This window comes from Calidris pugnax, unplaced genomic scaffold (genome assembly GCF_001431845.1).
Source record: "Calidris pugnax isolate Ruff unplaced genomic scaffold, ASM143184v1 scaffold82, whole genome shotgun sequence".
Lineage (NCBI taxonomy): Eukaryota > Metazoa > Chordata > Aves > Charadriiformes > Scolopacidae > Calidris > Calidris pugnax.
This window is the reverse complement of record NW_015090833.1, coordinates 3,568,318-3,589,410: the sequence shown is the minus strand read 5'-3', so window position 1 is coordinate 3,589,410 and position 21,093 is coordinate 3,568,318. Positions and strand designations below refer to the sequence as shown.

Sequence of the window (21,093 nt, the reverse complement as noted above, 5' to 3'; positions counted from 1 at the left end):
GGGGTAAGGGTTTAATGCGAGTCTCCCGCCACAGACTCCTCATTAATTACAATCACTGCGCTGGGCAGAGGAAACACACAACAAAATAAGTGAAGAAAAAAAAATACAAAACAACCTGCTGAATAAATACATACGCCTTTTCTACCTCCTCCCAACCATTGGCCTTTTAAGTCCCTTCATTTGGTAACAGATAGTTCTGGGTTTCATCTAACAACATTTATTACTGTTTTACTTTTCAAACTGATTGTCCCTGCCAGGATTTTTCTCCCATGGGCATAAGCGAGTGTGTAGCCTTGAAACAGACCTAAAAAGCACATGAAAAGCAGCAGAAAAAGGTCAATGTCACCTTCCTCAGGTCCATTCAAATTCTATCAAGTTCCCTGCCAAATTTCGTACGTCTAAAGCTATTCTGCCTGCATTAATGTGACCCGTCCTAGATGAAGGAGCTCTACACCTGACAATTAGACAGCAGAAGCTGGAGACACAAAGAACTAAGGAATATTTTCTTTCTAAGGACAATCATCATGGCAAACATGTCGAACATACTGGCTGCCCCAGAGCATAACGGTGTCTGAGGAGCAGAGCAGGTGTCTCACAGGAATGGCTGGAAAGGTTTCTCCCCCTTCCCTCTCTAACCATGGGTCTAGTCTAGACAGATTTTTATACCTGTAGCCTACCACAATCTCTCAACGCTTTCCAACCACTCATTTCTATCACCCTCGACCCCACTGGAGGAGCGTCTGCAGTGGAGTGTTTTGGTTTGGAATCTCAAATTATAGAAACACTGAAAAATGTTTTCCTCTAAGTACCAGAGAACAGCTCTTTGTTGGCCCATTCAAGTTAGATGCGAAGAACATTATGAAAACAACGACTGAGAACCAGAATGAGGCCACCAAAGACCACTGGGGCCTCTGGGTTGTTACCCAGAGACTGATTAGAGCTTTTGACAATTTTAATATGGGATAGAACCGAGATGATTCAGCAGTGAAGCCCTCCTGACTGACTGAGTTGTTCTCAGTGTTCTCTTTCTTAGATTTTATCTACACATACTGACATGGTCTGAATCTGCCTTGGTATACATGCTCCTTTCAGCTGCAGTAAGACAGGGAGGCTATCTTGTATCTCTTCTGTCTAATCCCAGAGGTAAAGTATCATTCCTTTAACTAACTGCAAGCACCTATATTGCCACTGCAATTTTGTGAACTTCCAAGGACTGCAAAGAGGTAAAGAATCAGATGATCTTCAGGCTCTTATTGCTGAGTTTCATCTGGTATGACATTTAACTGTTATGACTCCTGGAGCCAGCTCCCTGATTGGTTTATATTTGGAATAGTATCCAGGAATTATTGTCCAGTCCCTTATATGCTGTGGATGAAAATGGGCTTCCAGCTACTTGGAGAGAGAGCTTGTGACTTGCCTCCAAAAAGCTGGATTTCCAGTCCAAGAAAACATTTTTGTAAAACCAACCAATCAGTGATGGTTCAAGTAAATTGCATTTCCAAGAGACAGTGGATGAGGAGCAGAATCAAAAGTGAAGGCACAAAATCTCCTTCCAAATCCTACAGCAATATTCCTAGATATTACCTGCAGTATCAGAGAAAGAGAGATCTTCCAGTAGTGGAGTCTTAAAATATTGTTAAAAATCAGTATCCAAATAGCTTTGATCAATGCCTTAGAAACTCTCAGTAGCATTCCCTGTTTCCACTCAAAGTCAGCAGTGAGCAGGGCCAGGGAAAGGTCCTTCCTGTGAAGCGTGGCTCTAGGGGTCAAGAAAGGACACTGCGATATAACGGGTCCCTTTGGTGGTTGGGAGACCTTCATGGTAGTGGGTCAGGCGTCCTGGGTGCATAAGGGTCCACCCCTTCCGTGGAGCTCGAATGGAGCAATTGTAGCGCAGGAACCGGCAGCCTCCTCCCTGATGGAAACAAACCAGGAGACACATCAGCTTGGGAAAAGCACCTCAGGGAGAGGGTCTCCACCTTCTCCCAGCAGCCCTTCGGGAAGTGTGAGAAGGTGCTTGGGGAATCTACTGTGTACTGTGCATTCAAAAAATCTTCTACCCTGGCCCAGTCATTACTTGCAATCCTCCGTGTGAAGAAGCCAGATGTGGGTAAGGAAAGGGTTTTCAGCTGCCTGGACTGCTCAAGAGGCTGTACCAAATTCCTGACACCCTGGCACACACTTACCTCGTAGTCTATTCCAACTCGGTTCAGAGCAATGTTAATGGTAAAGGTGGAAGCATCATGATGGGGCATTAAAGAGGGCTGCTCGTCAGGTTTGTAGCGAACTACAAAGGCTAGTTCAAACTGAGTCTGCAGGAGACAAGAACAAAGTGCACATTCGTTACAGGGCTATAGTAGTCCATGGCTACTGACCTGGAGAGCTGGGGGTAACATCTGTATTGCATCCTGCTTCTAAGAAAGGCAACAATAAAGCAGGAGAACGTCATTAGGAAATTGCATATTTCCTGATGCACATACTTGTCATACTCCAGGGTCAGTTCCTCCGTACTGGGAAATAGTACACATATTGCTAGAGGATTCTAGCAGTTTTCTCACACAGTTGCAACTAGAGGAGGTGCTGAGCTGACCACAAGTTTTGATGCTAAGGGATACATACCTTGGTATAGTATCCTGGGTACAGTTTCTCTGTGATGGGTGCAATATAGTCCAGAAGGAACTTGTACCATTCTCTTTCAAAGCCTATTTGGTTCATGTGTATGTCAATAGTTGGGACATTCTCATATCCTCCTTGTATTCTGCTGTCCTGAAATAGAATCATGAAAATACCCATGAGGATGAGAATCTTGGACTTTGGGGATGAAAAGCACTTGTTTCTGACAACTAAAAATAAATATGACATTTATTTATTAGAATTTCCAGGATGGAAAACTCATTCCAAACAATAATTAAATTCTAAGGTAAACAATATCATCATCGGAAGGACTGAGAACTGTAGCTTCAGAGAACACTAAAGAGGACTCAGAAAAATTAATTCACATTTAAGAACAAGGGAAAAATCAGAGTTAATCAGGAACAAAATTAGAGTATTGCCTCCAGTTTCCTGCTTTAACTCTGTCTCCCTCCAGGAGGCACTCACTGCTGCCATCAAATATGGATGTATAATGGTGGGATCCAGAAAACAAAAAGCTCCTGCTTTTTCTTACCGTGTTGTCACCTGTGGACCACTGGCCGTAATGTTCCATTTCTTCCACCAGCTCATCACAGGCAGTGTCAGTGAATATGGGAAACCAGTAAACATCTGGGCAGGGCTGCAGAAAGTAAACAGGTGAGAATAGCAGAAACAAGAGCAGGTGCCTGAGGCAAAAGGAACAAGACTAAACTGACTGTAGACTGAGTCAGTTTAAGTGGAAAATTACTAAAATATTGAGGATAGAAATTTGTCTTCTGATTTATGTGCCCCACTTCCACTTAAGAGAGCTGGCGATGTACTTTCAAAAGAATGATTTGGCTCTAAAAATACTTTCAAGGTCATGTCTCCTCTGGATTTGAAAGACTACAAGGCCATACTGAACTGCGTATTCCGAAGAATAGTGATGATACAAGCATTGTCCTGATGCTTATCTCCCATTCTGATGGATAAGAGCAATGCTTTCTTACCATTTCTACCAACTTCCCTTTCAGAGCTGCTGTGTAGTTTTCATGGATGTACTTCTCTCTCCAGTCCTGCAGTTAAAAGATAAGCAAACCAGTCATTTCTGTGGAATCTGGCTAAAGAGGCAGCAGGCACTCATGCAGCAGTACTTCACCAGGCTGTAAAGATCTGGATGTCATGAATCACAAAACCACATTCTCTTTAAATTCTGTGACTACGCTTCTCATCCCACCCGAGAGACATCGTTATTCCAAAGCCTGGACCTTCGTTATTGGTGAAGCGAGTCATCCAATCTTCACGTGCCGCGTTGCTGAGCCTGCTGAGCAGCGCATCCAATCTTCACGTGCCGCGTTGCTGAGCACACAGGTTAACTCACCTCAGGATTGCTGAATATTTGCCAGAGGTCATTGTGGAGGTGAGTTGTCTGATAATTCTCCAGGGACAATATGTGTCCAAACTGATGCCGATTTGTCAGGTACATGAAGACTCCCTGCAGGACAGAAGGGAAACAATGAAGCCTTGTTGCCAGGCCTTGTATTTCTGCGAGATACTATGAAATATAAGCACTGGACTGTTCCCCAGAGATGATGGTGCTGCCCAAGCTGTTCATTTACTCATTCTTTCTCCTGTGGGCCTTCAGTTTAATTTCCACCCTAGATTCAAAGAACTTTGAAAGGTTATAGTCAGAGCCAGTAATTCTGTGCCTCTTGTCAGCCAGGGTTGGAAGCAGAACAGAGCAGCTGCTGTGAGATTAGATTCTTCTCTCTTACCCCGTCAATCCCATTTAGAACAGCCCTGAATAGGCCCAAAACCAGAAACGTTATCCACATTTAGTGGTCCTTGGCTCCACGTGGTCTCGCAGCAAGACAGAAATCTCACCCTGTTCCAAGCCTGCAGAGTATTGAATAATGCCAGTTCATCCTGTCCCATGCCCTGGCAGAGCTGAATGCCTTGAAACTACTTAATCCTGTCCCCTCCACCCTGGCAGGCAGTTCTCCCCCTCCAGCCCCCCTCTCCTCCACTGACCTGATTCCGAACGTTGTGGCAGAAAGCCATGTCAGCATCCAGCTTGCCACTGTGGAAGAGATCTCCCTGGGCAAGCTCCGATCGCAGCACCTTGGCTTTAACCATGTAAACGCTGCTGATGTAGGGCACGTTCCAAAGCCCACTGAAACACAGGGGGAGGGGAACAGGACTTGAAATAACCACTAAGACAGAAACTGCTGCACTTGACAGGATGGCAGGCAGCACCGCAGCATCAGCCAGGCTTGCCTAAATGAGCCAACTCAGAACAGTGGGGAGAAATCATACCAATAGGAATTGTCATGCCAGGAAAAATCACTTATATGGCTCAGAGGTTTTAAGCTGCACAAATGCTAGTCCGCTGTGAAAGCAATTAATTGCTACTGTGTGCTTTTGCGAGAGACGTAATTAATGGCTTGAATCTCTTCCCAGAGGGATCAACATACTTTTTTTTCCAGTGATTTAAAAAAACTGAACCAGCCAAAAGTGCATAAGCTGATTTCCAGCATTTATAATGGCCCCCCAAAAAAGAGGGCCCCTCAAGAATATGAATGAACCAACAATTATATTTTGTGAATCTTCCATTCAAGGCTTGCCTTGCTGTTTTATGGAGACTATCTGATAAAGATTAAACAGCACTTTACAGGATTTTAAGGATGACATTAACTATAATCCACAGGTGAGAAAACATGACACAAGTAAAAGAAAGTGATTTCAGCAGAGTCAGGACTCTTAAGCCCTTACTCTGATCATAAGAAAATCTGCCCAAAGTATATGGTCTCTGCTCAGGGGAGAACACAGAACAGCTTCCAAATGGGAGTACAGACTTCTTTTCCTTTGCAATATACAAAGAGAGTTGTGCTCTCTGGTTCTTTGATGCTAGCTGGTTTGATGATGATGAGCCACAGCAAGCTCTATATTTGAGGGAGTACATGGCTAAGAAACTCTCTGTGCCTACTCACACCCTCCGCCTTTGGACTATATCCACGTAATCCTCGGAGCGGGCGTAGTATCCATCAGGGCTCAGTGCTCCCCAGAAATTTGACCACAACTTCTCGTGGCGGCTCACCAGTGGGGCAATCACCAGCCTGCAGCAAAAAAGGAAAAGGAATTGCAGAACAGCGTGTTACCACAGAAAAAAAAAGGAAAATATTTACAAACCACAGGACTGTAATAGTAAGATTCTCCCTCACTTACAGAGTTGCTGCTCCTGTTAACCCTGTTGGAATATAATTCCACATAAGAAAGGGCAAATAAGGTCACAATCTCCTACATAACTGCACCCCGCAGCAGGTCTCTTAGAATCTGATTTGTCCCAGCAACTATATAAAGACAAAACTACAGATGATTTCATCCACTGCCTAAAATCCAGGGATTAAATCTACATTAAAAAAAAGACCAAGTAAGAGGTGTTTGTCTAACATTCCATGTCTGACACAGTTCTCCTAGTGCCTTACACATCTCAGTGCTAAAAGAGCTCACTGCATTCCTTTTGTGAAAGATGACCAGTAAGGATTGCTCAGACAAAAGAACTCACTTGTTCTGTTCAATCAGGATCCTGAGAGTCTCTGTGTTCTTCAGAACTATTTCAGCATCCAGGCTAAAGTAATAGTCACAGTCAGGATCCTTTCTGCACAAATCCCTATAGCCAGAGAACAAAAAAAGTCAACATCAAAATCTTCCTGGAACAGACTAAGACAAGGGACAGAGCACCAGGAATCCCTTCACCTTATAGACTAAAGGTTGTCTTCTGGGTGCTCAGAAAAGTTCAGTTTAATGTAATGACCCAGAGAGCCAGCACAGCACAAGCACATCAGATTCAGTATCCAACAGCACACAGTGAGACACAGCCAAAATCAACATTTAGCAAACTCTTTCCCCAGCACAAATGGAAGAGGTTCCCATTTACGACTGGCCCAAATCCAGACCTGAGCTCAAACTCACACCTCCTGATCACAGACAGGAAGAATATTCTGCCACTAGCTCTTAGTTTTACTACTACACTCCTCCTCTTCAGAGATATAGGTGCGTATTCTTTGTGATCTGTGACTGGACATATAGACTGGATGATGAGGGTGGGAGTTAGGGCTATCCTATAACAGGGCAAAGGACCAGTTAGAACCTGGTTTTTGAAACTGAAGAAAGGGAGGTGGTATCAGAGCTGCTATTTTTTCCCGATATATAATAGGCATGGGGAGTTAATGCTAGGAAACCTGAAAGAAGAGAGTGACTGAAAGACGAGAAGCATCCACTCGATAGTGATGATGCTCAGAAAAAAGGCTGCCTTAGTTTGGACAGAGGCTGACCCCACCAGCTGTAACGTACGGCCTCTTCACTCACATGCCCAAGTTCCGCGCCTCAGCATTCTCCACCTCATCATCTGGTCCAATCACTTTGATGGCGAGATATTCTTTGCCGTGCTCTTTAACAAAAGACTCCACCTGCATCAAGTGATGTTGCTCCTGTGCCAAAAGAAAAATAAGGAAAAATAGATGAAATGGGCTCATCCCAGGCTGCTCAGCCTCCTGTTCTTAAAAATGCCAAACCAGATGAGGAACAGTTCTTCCCACTTCCACATCTTTACAGCTACATTTTACAGGTGCCATTGCAGATAAGTACTTGGATTACAGAGCCTGGAAATCTAGTCAAAGGTTCATCATCATCAACAAAGGTGCCCACAGTGCAGGAGGAGGTATACATTTTCCCCACATTTGCTAAGACCATCACAGGCCAACTTTACTTACATGGTTGTGAATGAAGAGCTGGATTCGTTGCTTTGGGTAATGAAGGTTACGAAGCCGCAAGAAAAACTGGGAGAGGAACGGGGTGGGCTGCTCGATGAAAATGCCAATCAGAATCATTGGCAACGCCTCATCCTACATGCAGTGAGAAGAGGAGAGAAGTGGTGGCTCACATACCACATCAGACACCTAACATCCCGTTGTAATTCTAAGACTTGTCTTGGAAGCTTTGAAGAGCCATCAGCCTTACCTTAAACCCTGTGAGGCTTCGCAGACCCTCATCACACACAGTGCAGCCAGTCTCAAATGTCCATATTTGAGGAATGTAATTTCCCAGGTAGTTCAGCTGCAGCTGCAAAAGGCAATTTGCCGCATTACAGGGAAGGAGAGTTTCTTTGCACCCACCCCCAGTGTAAGACCACATTTCATCAGAACTTCTTTTATCTTCTTGGACTAAAGAATCTGCAAAGCATGACAGCCTGAGGGTCTAATTACATGCTGATCTTTGAATCAGCCCCATCTTGCTGCTATGGACCTGGACCACTTGTTTCTCAAACATAAATGTACACAGGGAAAGTCATCATATGGGAAGACAGTAACCTGAAAGACTCAAGCCTAAAGGGTCACTTTGCAACAAATACATATCAAATCTTTCCTTCCGGACACCCACTTACCTTGGTGGGTCCATTTCCATGAATCACCACAGGCAGCGTGTCGTATAACAAGTTTCTTGCTCTCACTCGTGCGTTTTCAAACTTCAGAACTACCTCATCTGGAAATGACATTGCCATTGTGTTATCAGAGGAAGGCTTTTATTAATAATTAGCAGCACAATGCCTCATTTCTACTGAACAACTGCTGAAAGATGAAAGCATGGCCATGGATAACCACACATAAGTAGTTTTAAGAGCTACAGCTCCAGAAAGGAGCAAAAACATTCAGAATGATCCATGAGATACCAGGAGGTGGCTGGGAAGTTGGGCAGAGTGCAGCTTGCTGAGCTGACAAATACACCTGCTGCTGGGAATTGGCAGAAGCCACACTGAACTGGTCTTTCAAAACTGTCATTGACAAACAATGCTGTGAGGAACAGCTATTGATGGCCAGGGAGGATGCAGACCCCTCTCACCGAAGCATTCCATGCACACACTGTCTCTCTTTTTCACCCCTGACAGAAGTCCACCCTCCTGGCAGAGATAAGACGTCTCCCCAACACGACTACACAAAAACCTTTGGAAAACAGCCCAGTACAGATCCAGTCTATCATTGTTATAATGAGCAGAGGAGCCAAAAACTACACTGCCATCATCATTTTTTACTTGACTGGAATGAAGATGGAACAGTGCAAGCCTGTAAACTGAAAACATCAGGCAGTAGTGCCAGGAGTCAGTGAATCACTTTTGCCAGGCCTAGCAAAACCAATCAATCAATGAGGCCAGGCCAGAAGCCTGGTACGGTCAGCGAGCGCTCCCAGGCAGCACCTGACTGCACCTCACCTTCTGTGGCATTCCAGACAGGCAAGCCCTAGGCAGGATTGTGTGTTATTACTTGCACTGAAGTCCCTCCCAGTTTCAATCCCCAAGGCTAATTCAATCCGACATGCTTGGAGATCAAAGTGGAATGGAGGTGTAAGATGGAAAACCCGATCTGCATTCCCCCAAGTGAGGAGGGAATTGCAGTGAGAACCTAGTTGCTTGCAGTGGAACTGCAAATAAATCCCAGAACTCTGGCAGAGGCTTATTCTGCAGGGACAGGAATCTCTGAAATTTAATCCCTTCAGCCACAACACAACTTTATTTCTGGTGTCAGCATGCAGTTGCATTCCAAGAAGAAATGAGCTTCCTTCTTCCATCTCACCTAATGCTCCATTTAGGTTTTGGAAGATCCGGCTTCTTTGGTCTAGACTGATGTTGATGCTTTCCTTTAAAAGAATGAGATAACCTTCATTAGAACACAAGCAGACATCCATTCCTTACATCTGAAAGACCCTACGCTGAGCTATATATATGCAATATACCACATTCCTATAATCATTTCCATATCCTTCAAGCTCTGAAGTCTAAAACACTCTCAGCTAATCCTCATTTTCACTTGAATCTGGGACAATTTGCCATTTTCTAAAACAATTTAAACATACTATACTAGGCAAAACCATACACATAAACATTTTTAAACTGCTGTGGGTGTACCAAAAATAATATGCAGCATATTAATGAGGTACACTCACAGCATGGTCATATAAAACCCACACATAATATGCAGGAATGCCAAGAGAGCAGAAATGTCTGCTGTGAAGACAGTTTCTTGCCATCTACGCACAGGGCGAGCGTTAGCCCAAGTGTTGCCCCAGGTACCGGTGTCAGAACACAGCCAGGAGCTCATGTGATATTTGTGTTTATCCCCTGCTGCAAGTCACACTCGGACTGAAATCCAGCTCTGACTTAGCAGAGTTCAGTGTCCCTCCAGGCATCTGTTAAGATTGATTACTGGAAAGGACAGCAGGGTGCTAACATCCGCTGTCTGAATGCCAAGTCAGTGGAATTACTCAGCCTTTGTGTGGCACCAGGCCAGAACTGCAGATGAGAGCACTAAAGGAACTGTTCATGTTAATATATCATAGGCTGTTTTCAGATTTGGGGAAGAAAAAAAAGTGCAGTTGCTAAGAATTTTTTACTGGTAAAAAAGTGCAACTCCTCTAATGAGTGTGAAAGCAGCTTCCTATTTCTAAATCTTCCTCTTGACTCTGCTGTTACAGTTTGATTTCTTAGTTCCCATGCGTTTGTGGCGTCCCTCAGGGACAGAGTGCATTGTGATGGGCAGGGACAACAGAAGCAGAGTCACCCTGTGGGGCTGGAGGATTTGGCCAGTGCACCACATGGTGCTGGAATGGTGATGATGCATCCAGGGGGCATTCCAGGCTTCTGCACCACGTTACGTGGTGCGCTCCATGGGCTAATGCAGGTTTTGTCAGCCAGGATCTGGGGGTGTTTGCTGAAGGCAGTGGCAGCCTCTTTGTTCCAGCAGAGCTACCCACCCACCGCGATGTCTACAGTTACTGTCCCGTGGCTACAAGGCCATCAACCTTTGTCCCTTTCATCACCTCAAATCTGCTCAGGCCTCATCTGCCCCTTTACCACGTACTTTAGTGCCAGGTTGGGTATCTCTAAGCTGGCACCGCACTCTGCAGGGAGGATACACGCCTGAAGTCTGGGTTTCACATCCCCTGGGAGGAGGCTGGTTAGTTCTGCCACACTCAATAGCTTTAAATATCAGCACGTACAGATACCGGCATGAATTTCTAGTGAGACTTGTTCTGAGATGCATCTTTGGATTTCCATTCACATTTTGAGCTCAAAGATAGAAATTGCTAATAAGAAAACAAGGGGGTAGTGGATAGAATGCAAATTTCCAGAAGGAAAATGGGTAACTAGATATACTGGCCTTTTTCATGTGAGGATGCCAGAGCAGTAATTAAGGTTCAATATGTAAGCAATTAACTTCTTTTACTGTCAACAGCGATACTGCACAGACTAACTGCAATGCTTCTCAGACAACTCCTCCTAATCCCAAAATCTAGCTACACCTACCCTTTTTTCTGGGTCCAAGAAGATATTCGTATAGAAGAGCTGATCACTGTCATCATCCTGCCCCTTCCACTCCTCCACAAGCTTCTTCAGGTTTGGAGCATAACCTATGAAGCCTGTGGGATTAAGTACGAAGACGTGTTGCAACCCAGTCAACCAGGAATGCTCTCCTGTACACACACACTCTCACTTTCACACGAAGTCTCGCTCCCCTCTGCGGTGCCACAGAGATACACAAGCTTTCAACAAAAGCTTCTATAGACCACGCTCCCCAACATGGAATGACACAGGATCAAACATGTGATCTTCAGCATCAGAAAAGCTCAGATACCCATACCCTGAAGTCTCCCTGCAAAGGGAGAAGGGACAGGGAGCAGGTTCCTATCCTCTACATGCGATCCGTAGCTATGGCCCCTCCTGCAGGTCAAGACAGGAGCATTGTTAGTCTTTCCGTTACGGCCAGTTATGCACAGGGCTTCAGTTTGCACCATCTTCTATAAAGACACTTTCCACACCTGGTCCCTTGCTACTTCTCCCAAAGGCCTTCTAATAAGAGGAAAAAGCTGAGAGAGGTTCTCAGCTGAAAGAAGGCTCCGTGTCTTACCTCCAGAACCCAGGAAGCGCTTTCCGTCTCGCACCTGAGGGTACTTGGCTTCCAACTTTCTGTCAGGATAGATGTAGTTTTCTGCTGAGAAGACCACCTTGCTCTTGGCTTGTTTGAACTTCTTCAGCAGTTCTGTGGGGCCCGAAGCAAAGAGCACATCATAGCTAGAGTAAAAGACAAACAAGAAAGGGACAGAAGTGTATGGAGTCACAAAAACATGTCATCATGAAAAGTTTCTAGAATCAGCTGATTCTGGAACCCTATTAGTTCTGCTTCACACTATCACTTTTTGGTTTTTTCTTAATTATAGCTAAATAAAGGGCAGTCTTATTCAGAGTGGAAGATGTTACTTTCCACTGCAGAACATTCCACACTGTCTTCAGGCAACTTCTGCCCATTCTTATTTTCACAAAATTTTCACTGATGATAAAAACAAATCTTCCAAGCAGCAAAACATGCTGATCTCTTCTTGCTTCTCCCCCATTTGGAACTGGGAACCCTGGTGCCCTTACTGCTCATAACAACGTTTTACTTATTGGAGGAAGAATTACTCTGCCATTCCTTTCCAGATTAAACAAACCCATAGGTTACTCTTTTTACAAGTTTTGGCATCCTGCCACTCTCCATGAGCTCCCTGCAAATCTCCAGGAGGAACCTACACTGGACACTCATCACCAGATGCCGCGCTCCAGCCGCCACCTCCTCAGTACTGGGTAGAACTGACTAATCCCCAGGTGACACTCTCAGAGTGAGACTTGCACTTTCTGCAAGAGGATTTGTGTACTTTAAACTCATTTTGGTGAGTTTGAACTTAACCATTCCCAGGTTCCCTAAATACACGTAGACACTCAGAGCTGCAAAAGATGATCTCCCTCCCACGGGAGCTAGAAACAGATACAGACATCCCAGCCCTGCCTGTTGCTGGGCACACGAAAAGGCACTGAGAGTCCAAACCCTCCTTTTCCCTCTCCACTTTCCCTCTCCATTTCTCTGGCAGACTATTCTTGGCTCTCGGGATTGTGTTGCAGCCTGCCTCACCTTATAAAACAAATAATTCTGGTAAGAAAGGCCTGCCTAGTTCCACAGAAATTGTCTGCTCTTTTTCTGCAGACAGAGGCAGCCAAATTCCACCGTGGCAGAAGCAGGTATAACGCTATCAACTTTATAGAAAAGTTGGAATCAGCCTGCACTGGTCAGACCTTCCCAGCTGCCACGGATGCAGTTCTCAGCAACTCTTGGGCAACTGCAGAGAATTCAGGGGGGAAATGCGGAGGAGGCCTGGACACACCTTCCTAAAGCAATCTATTTCACAGTTAATTTCTTCTCAGTAAGAACCTGTCCAAACAGCATTATGATTCAGTTCGTGGCAAATACTTTCCAACCCATTACCTTTCTACAAAAAGGATGATCAAGTCTTCCTTATCCGCATACTGCTTCAAAGCTGATTTCAAGAGACGGACCTTCTGCCCACCTCCTGCTGGCTTCTTGTCATCTCCTCCCTGCCATTCCTCATCCAGCCCCAGCACCTAAAGAACAACAGGCACAGGGTACATTGAACAGGTCACTTGCCCAGCAGGACTCACAGGAAAGGACCAGAACCCACAACCTTACTAGTCCTGATACCTCCCAGTGCAAATCACAACAGAAAACCAGCACTGGGGCAGATGGCCTGGCTGTGTACACTCTCTGGGATGGACAGTCACAGTAAGAGCACAGGAACACAGCACTCTCAGCAAGAGGGACAGGAGCACTCTCTGTACTGTGCGTTTTGGCACTGCAATGGAAAAGTGCCAGGAGACTCCCCTGAGCAGGAGTTATGGATCTCATCTCAAGCCAACACTCGGGATGGAATAAGAGACCACTGCAGAAATGCCTCAATCACATTATTTTTCAGCCAGCTGAGAAGGTGCATTCCCTCTTGAGCTTTTACTTAATCACTTTCTGGCCAAGTCTTACCCACTCCACGCTTCAAAAACCCCTTTGATCAACCACCACCAAGGCTGCCAGCCATCACCTGGACTTTGTAGTTGAAGAATTGGGCTGATCTTCTAAAGCGTTGGAATCCTTCAGTCTGCTTGGTGGCAACAGTAAGAACCAGGAGGTTCCCTGTGTGCAGGAGAAAGCACAAGAGACACATTCAACTTGCATTGTGTTCACAACCCGCTGTTCCTTACCTAACCAAGGGGCTTTGCTGTCAGATACTGAGCCAAGGCAGGGATCAATACTCTGAAAGGTACTCAACAGATTTGACAAAGGCAAGTCAAAGTGACTTTCCCGGTACGTTCTTTAATTTGATCAGGAATCCAGCAGTAGAACCACGAGTCCCAACTATTGCACAGTCGTTGCTGCTCAAGGACACAGGTTACCTCTGTTCCATATGACACTGACAGATGCCCAGGTTCATTTTAAATCAGGAAAGAGGTAGTGTAGCTGCGGAGCTACCACAGCCTGCTGAGCAGAAAGCAGCCTGCTTACGCTTCCCCCAACTATCTGTACAATGTTAATTTCTATGGGTGTTCTCACTGCCACAGAGCTTCAACCTCAGGAAGAAAACCAGCTGCAAATCCTACTCATTTGCTACCTGCATTTTCGTGGCACCAACTCATCAAAGATTTAAAAAGCAATGACGTAGCCAATGCTTTACTGTAGAAACCATCACAGGGGACACAATGTGGCAAAGTGCCCTCAAATTTCAGTGTCTGATTGAAGAACCCAAAACTAATTGCGGCACAAGCAAGACTGTTCCTTTGCAGTGGAGATTATAACTTGCTTCTGGGTATAACATGAGAGAATCTGTAAAGAGACCACTTTATTACCCAAGTTACAAGCTAGAAAAAGAAAATATAATGTATTAAGTGTTTTTCTGCCCTGCTATTGAAAGCTACAATTCTCTTCTCTCCCACAGAGTATGAAGGATATTAAACTTGAAGATAAAAAAATAGAACTACTACAAAATGCCCATTTGGAAGTAATCCATTTAATGCAATTGGCTTCCTGTTCCCCACAGAGTTGCTTTTCTGTCACTCAGCATTGACTGAACAAAGGGAAGACCAAAATTAGGCTGAATGTTATTATTCCCTCTCCATGGCTGCTCCAATTTTCTACTGCATTCCTGAGGTGTCTTCCAGATTTTTTCATATGTGCACAATGTGAATTTAATTCCACCATAATTTTCATTTACATTTTCCTCCCCAACTTCTTTTCATTTCCAGTCCCTTAAAATTATGACAAAGCTCAATCCTGAAGCTCTCTTTCAGAAGTTTCTCTACAGTACCACTGGAATATGATTTTTATGTGGAAGCTCTGGTTTCTTCATTGTAACAATTAAACACTATACTTCATCTTAACACTTTTGCTTAAGTAGGAGTTTGTATAGGTTCTGGCAAGAGCGCTTAAATGAGAATCCTGGCCATCCGATTTTAACATCAGAAAATACCAGGAAAAACTGAAAGCACATTTTCTTGGCTCAAGCAGGCTTCTTCTGGAACAATGATTTTTTTTTCAATGGATGTACCAGATGCATCTTCTTAGCATACCCAAACTGATACTCTGTCTGATCTCAGAGAGGAAGGATCTAGGACCTGGAGTCCTTGATATGCCTGGCAAAGGCAGCAAAAGTAAAAAATAAGACCAAGTTAAGAAGAAAGAGGATGTTCCCAAGGAAATTCCCAGAATCCTTTACCTGCATCAGAATAGAGAGAGAGGTGAGATTAAGAACAGTAAATGGAAGATCAGCTCTAACTGTATTTTGTTAGACATTCACACAGACGAGGGGAGTGACAGACAAAAGAATATGAATCCTGCATTTGTGCAGCTTTTAAAGGCAGATCTTCAGACATACAAAGCAGATTCCTAATCCAGCTCCTCCAGCACACTCCAGTTCCATGTGTCCTGTCCAGTCAGAGGATGCAAACAAATGAGTAAAATATGTATCTCCTCAGGGAACATGTTAAAGCCATTCAAGTTTGTAGCCATATGATGGCATGTAGAAAATGATGGCAGCTTTGTTATACAGCTCTGAGCTCACAGTTTCTGAGAAGGTGAAGCTCATAGTGCCAATGCAGAGGGGGGCAAATGTAGGTTTGCCAGAGAGGAGTGTAAAGACAAACATCAAATTCTTGCACCTAAAAGGAGAGGAGAAAGCATATGATAAAGATAAAAGAAGGAAAGAAAGACAAGAGCCTGACTGCTTTGCAATTATTTCAACCTGAATTCTCAAACCTCTCACATTAAATAAATCACTAATTCATTTTCGTGCCGCCACGCCAAGAAAGCAACAAACTGTTATATGTCATTTGATAGGAGTGCCAGAAGTCTGCTGGACAAGATGTGAGAGATAGAGGGGATGAACAGGAAGCAGTGTCCCATTTCTAGGACAGAAAAGGTTTCACCACGCAGCCTGTGAGCTCACTGGGACATGGCAAAGCCAGCACAGACAGAACTGTCCTCCCCAGCAGAATTCCCAGTTATGGATTCCCTCCTCATTACTGGTCCGTGGGGGCAGGACTCGGAGAGACATTAAGCTGTTTCAGTTCTGAGAAATCTCTGCAGCAGCGAAAGTTTCTGTCCCAAGAGACATTCCTTCAGCCCGGTACTACAGCTTGTGCTGAGCTACACGGCCTCCGCTCCTGCTCCTTTAACCCCTTTTTCTTTTCTAAAGATTTTGCTGGATACTGGTGCAGCTGATAGCTATTTCCAGAGACAGAGCAGTAAACCCTTTTAATTTTAGTACCACATGCAGGCATTTTAAAACTTCCAAAAGCAGATTTATGCTTCCCTGTTTTCTGTGTCACCGTTACTTTTCATAACTAATGGGAGCTTATTCTGTGCAGCTGGGCCTCCTGGGCCCAGAGACTCCTTGGGCCACACTGACAATTAGGAATTGTATAAATGCATTTAATAATGGTATGGCTGCAAAATATAAACACAGTGTGGTTAGTGAAGCAAGCACTGGACTAGGAACCAGGGGAGCTGAACTGTACTGCTATGCAACAAGGAGCCAAATCGTGCCATCCCTCTTGTTTTCCATGTGTAGAATGATAATAGAGAACATTTACCATTTCTGTGAGATTTTTGATGAAACGGATTCTGTAACATCACAGTAAAATGATTGGGTAGATTTCTGAGTTTTTACAAAGAGTAAGAGTCAGTGACATCTTAAGACGAGTTTAGTAACAAAAAACTTTAGAGTTATTTACTTCTGCCCTGACTCTACAGGGAAAACACAGCTGCATTTTAGGACAAAGAATGAATTTATCCCTAGGCTGTGCTTTGGGAAATCTTACTGTACCCCACAGTGTTCAAAAAATACCATTAACATAGGGATCAAATAGAAAAAATAAATAAATCAGTGCACCATTTAATAGTGGATAATATAATCTCCGCATTAAATTTACATTTATGAAAGTTTTTTTAAAGGTTCATTTAAATATAAATAACTATGCTTAGAGCTTTTTCAGAGATTTAAAGGAATGTACAAGGGAGAAGGCAGGTATGGTTATTCTCATGTTACTCTGGGGAAGCAGGGGCACTGAAAAGGTAAGGCATTTTTCCCTCGAGTCATGGCAGAAGTGACAGGTTCAGAAAGCAGTTAATCCTTCTTCCTACCAACATACCTCATTCTCTTTTCCCAGCCACAAATTTTATACCTTTAGTGCACTCTGAAACCTTACTAAAAACCTGGAGGATCAGGGGTGTGTAAGAAGGCAGGATAGCACAGAGAGATTAATTTCTTACTTATATTTGTCTAATAGTTATCCTAAATGCTGAAATTACTTTGCTTTAGTTACGCCACCATAGCTAAAGAACTTCCAACACTCCCACACATTAACTGTATTATTATGAAGTAATATATATAGTAAAGGTAATTATACCAGAACCACATACTGTGAAGGAAAATATTCCAGATAGCAAGATAAAATCTCCTCTTAATTGCCGCTTCTCTAATGAAGACAGAGATAATTATCCAAACTTCTTGGCAGAGTGACAGTGTGTGAACCTCTTTTGTCAGCCTGGCTGACATTCCCTAATCCTCTACTGTTCTACCAATTACTCCTCAGATCTACCAACTGCTTAATTGGGGACAGACTGATGGTATTTTGGGACCATCCTGGGTCTCAGGCCACAGCGTGGCCAGTCTGGGATCAAATGCTCCCTGGTACCTAATTCTTGAACTGTGGAAGTTCAAAGCCAGGCTGGGCTGCCCCGGGTGGGACGAAACTCAAGGGACCGCGAGTACTTGACTGGGATGAAATGGTGTCCGAGGCTCATCCCGCACAACTCAGGGATGGGAGTCCTGGTAACCGAGGCTCTCAAGCAGCATGAGCAGAGGACACCCAGCCCAGCCTCAGCTCAGAGCTGGCCCGGGGCGCTGGGGACAGCGGTGGCCCCCACAGCGGATGTGCCCGGCCACCAGCCCGGCCCCCGGCTCCCCGAGCCGCCGGTCCCCACTCTCCGCCCCGGCGCAGCCCCCCCTTACCTTCGGGCTCGGAGGCACGGCCGCCCCCCGCGCCCAGCAGCGCCAGCGCCGCCCAGGGCAGCAGCAGCGCCGCGGGCACCATGGGGCCGACTTCCCGCCTGGATCCCGCTCCGGGAGCCCAGACCCACCGGCACCCGGCGGACGGCGACTCTAGAAACCTCCGGAGCCTCTGCCACGCACCAGACCCGCCCGGCGGGGACGGCCGGAGGAAGCGGGGAGGCGGCGGCTCCTCCTCCCGGGCCGCCCCGGCCCCCGCAAGAGGCGGGGAAGGCGGCTGGGGCCGGTCCGGGAGAGGGAGCAGGAAGCCCTGGGGCCGGGGCTTGTGCCAAGCGGGGGAACAGCCATTTGCCTTTGGCGGGGACGCGAAGCCGGCGGGGTTGGGTCCCGGAGCTACGGCAACGTTACCTGGGGTGCGGGGTCAGGGTCACGGTCACGGTCACAGCCGTGGGACGCGGGAACGGGGCTGTAGGGGAAGAAACAGGCATTAAACAAACGTGGAGGAGGAGGGGGCTCGCTTTCTGGCCAGCTTCAGTTAGTGCTGGGCTGCATCTGGCTGACACAGTCATTTAGTGTGAAAAAAAGCAAACCAAATGGATTATGCACAGCTCTGGGAACTGGGAGCCCTTATTCAATACCCTCTTCCCACCTGCCATCTCGCCTCACACGTTTCCTTGGTGAACACAAACCCTGCTGTGGTCCTGTTTCCTTTACAAACTGCAGTGGGTGAGGAGCACACACCTCACGTCAGGCCTCGAGTGACATGTTATTTCTGCTGCCTAGAAGCAAGAGTGCCATTTTCTTAGGCACTGTGTCTAATTAAACCAAACTTTGCTTCCATTACTGAAAGCAACATTAAGAGATTTCTTATTTTCTCTCTTGTAAGGTGTGGAAAATAAGAGTTACTTGTCTGCAAAGAACTCACGGAGTGACGGAGGCCGTATAAATGTTACGTACTGTTCTGTAAAAAGATGTGAAGTGGATGTGAAGCATCATTGCAGTGTAGCATTAAAGCCATCACTGCAAGAGGGACCCAGTCCTCAGCCACACCTGGGCTGGGCCCACGGAGCACAGGAGGAAGGTGAGGTGTCAGGGAGAAGGGACCAGCACAGGGTAGTTTAGCAGAGGCATAAAAAGGGAAGGATGTGTGCGGAGCGATGGCATGGCACGTGCAGGGAGATGAAAGAGAAACACAACACAGTACGTATGGCTTAGCTGGACTGGGGCTATGACACACACAGCTGGAAACAAACAGGCCACCATAACAGCACTGGGATAATACAGCAGCCTCCCCCATTGCAGAGTTCAGATTTCATAAAAAAATTGGCTGTGTGAAATTCTGAGACCCCCATCTGCTGGTTTCTGTCAGTAAGTCACCTCTTCAATTTAACAGAAATCACAGGTATGACAGGATTCAGATTTTCAAAATAAAAAATAGAAGGTACAATCTTAGAGGAGAAAAAATTATGTTAGAAGGGCCACACTGTAGCTAAGTAATATTCTCCACGCTTCGTAACAGTATCCTCCCAAAGAGGGTTACAAATAACAAATTGTTATTTGTTTGTTCACTGAGGATATTCTTGAGAATGTTCAAAGAACTTTTGTTTCCATTCCCTCTCCCCAAAGCAGGAATTCCCTCATAATTACCAGGCAAACAAAATAGTCTTCATGTTCAAAGGATGCACTGCAGGCAATGATCCAAGCAAATACCAGTTCTCCCCTAAGATGGTCATTTCAGGAAACTTCCTTTTGCAAAGCTGCCAGTTTCACTAAATACAGAAAAAAAAAAAAAGGAAGGAAAAAATATCAAACATATTCTCACTTTAGATTTCTTCATTACTTTGCAGGCCCAGACAAAGCCCCTGATAAATCTTTAGCATCCTCAACACTTCAAGCCAGGAGCCACAGCAGAGGTGTTCAGCCCCTCACCTTCACACCTCCCACTGAGATCTGTGGCTCAATCTAGACTTTTAAAAATGACAAGTTTCTCATTTTAATGAAGTTAAATCTCTCTATTCTAAAAGGAAAGGGGGGGGATTGCACACCAGAAATCATGAATGCATCATTGTTTCTACCCAGACCGTCCCTATTTGACAGCTCTGTTTGCATTCTGCAGCTATGCCAACCCAGCAAGCATATTTTTTTTCCTGTTTCTATGTTTGTACTGCTTTGTGCGCGCTGGCTGCAGTCGGCTGCCTGTCTTTTTAAACAGAGGCAGCTGCCAATGCAGATGTTCCAATGAGTACGTGCAACACGTGCTCCGAGCAAAGCAGCAACTTCCTAAAAGCTGAAAGGATCAGAACTCAGTTTTTAAAGTGCCCTCAAAGCACACTAAACCTTCCGAAAAATCACCAGCCCCACGGCAACGTGCAAGGGACAGGGTCTCATCCACCATTTTTAGATTCCAGTGCCCCCCCCTCCCCCCCCGCAATGAAACAGCTCTTTTGCAGAAGAATTTAAGAAAGTGCCTCGCCTGCTCCCCTTCACCCAGCGGGTTCACTGGCTCTATCTGGTCAGGAATTTCACACTTCATTTTAACTCCCAGTGTTTCCTGTATGGTTTGCTACCAGCTTTTGAGAGCTGGAGCCCAAAGCTCTCTCTGGCTCGATGTGGACACCCAACTCCCATCATAAATCTGCTTCCTCTATTTACTACACAGGGCAATAACGTCTGGTAGAACGGAACCCGCTTTCCCACACAAACTCTGCTGTGATCACAGAGTAAACTGAAATTTTACTGGAATTACAGAAAACTCCAGGCCCGCTCCGGATCTTTTCCATCGGTGCAGTCACCCGGGTGGGAGAGACAAAACCCCAGCCGCGGGCTGCAATAAGGCTGGAGCTGCTGACTTACACCCGCGGCCACGGCACCGGGGGCGTCCGGCCGCCCTTCTGCGGGCAGCGGCGGGTCGAAGCCGCGGGGAACCGTGGGGCCGGGGCGGAGGGGAGCTCGGAGCCGGGGGGAGGCCCGGAGCCGGGGGGAGGCCCGGCTCAGCGGCGGGGCGGAGAGCAGCTCGGAGGCGGGGTGAGGCCCGGCTCAGCGGCGAGGCGG

At 45.7% G+C, this 21,093-nt stretch overlaps 2 protein-coding genes across 2 annotated transcripts in view; one reads left to right on the top strand and one right to left on the bottom strand.

Annotated features, from left to right (window-relative positions):
* PLOD1 (procollagen-lysine, 2-oxoglutarate 5-dioxygenase 1) lies at positions 1 to 18,334 on the bottom strand. The gene is made up of 19 exons (XM_014941431.1): positions 18,046 to 18,334; positions 13,582 to 13,673; positions 12,957 to 13,093; positions 11,568 to 11,731; positions 10,967 to 11,079; positions 9,237 to 9,300; positions 8,054 to 8,151; positions 7,630 to 7,731; positions 7,383 to 7,514; positions 6,979 to 7,100; positions 6,176 to 6,280; positions 5,601 to 5,726; positions 4,642 to 4,783; positions 3,992 to 4,105; positions 3,621 to 3,686; positions 3,167 to 3,271; positions 2,620 to 2,766; positions 2,187 to 2,312; positions 1 to 1,915 (listed from the first exon to the last, which is right to left on the bottom strand). Exons 1-19 carry the CDS (start codon positions 18,125 to 18,127, stop codon positions 1,760 to 1,762), a joined length of 2,193 nt encoding a protein of 730 aa, XP_014796917.1. The 5' UTR covers positions 18,128 to 18,334; the 3' UTR covers positions 1 to 1,759.
* KIAA2013 (KIAA2013 ortholog) overlaps positions 18,126 to 21,093 on the top strand; it is a 7,385-nt gene continuing 4,417 nt past the window's right edge. The window contains exons 1-2 of the mRNA XM_014941347.1: positions 18,126 to 18,299; positions 20,791 to 21,066. Of these exons, the coding sequence (XP_014796833.1) occupies positions 18,126 to 18,299; positions 20,791 to 21,066 (450 nt within the window). The remainder of the gene's footprint in view (positions 18,300 to 20,790; positions 21,067 to 21,093) is intronic.

What these genes read in the sequence shown, in the direction of transcription:
- PLOD1 (XM_014941431.1), bottom strand. Translation starts at nt 18,127, where the DNA reads ATGGTGCCCGCGGCGCTGCTGCTGCCCTGGGCGGCGCTGGCGCTGCTG. An exon ending in GAAGCCTCACAGGGTTTAAG is followed by an intron (nt 7,515 to 7,629) that starts GTAAGGCTGATG and finishes CACTGCATGTAG; the next exon opens with GATGAGGCGTTGCCAATGAT. An exon ending in ACCCAGGATACTATACCAAG is followed by an intron (nt 2,313 to 2,619) that starts GTATGTATCCCT and finishes TGTCTCCTGCAG; the next exon opens with ACTCAGTTTGAACTAGCCTT.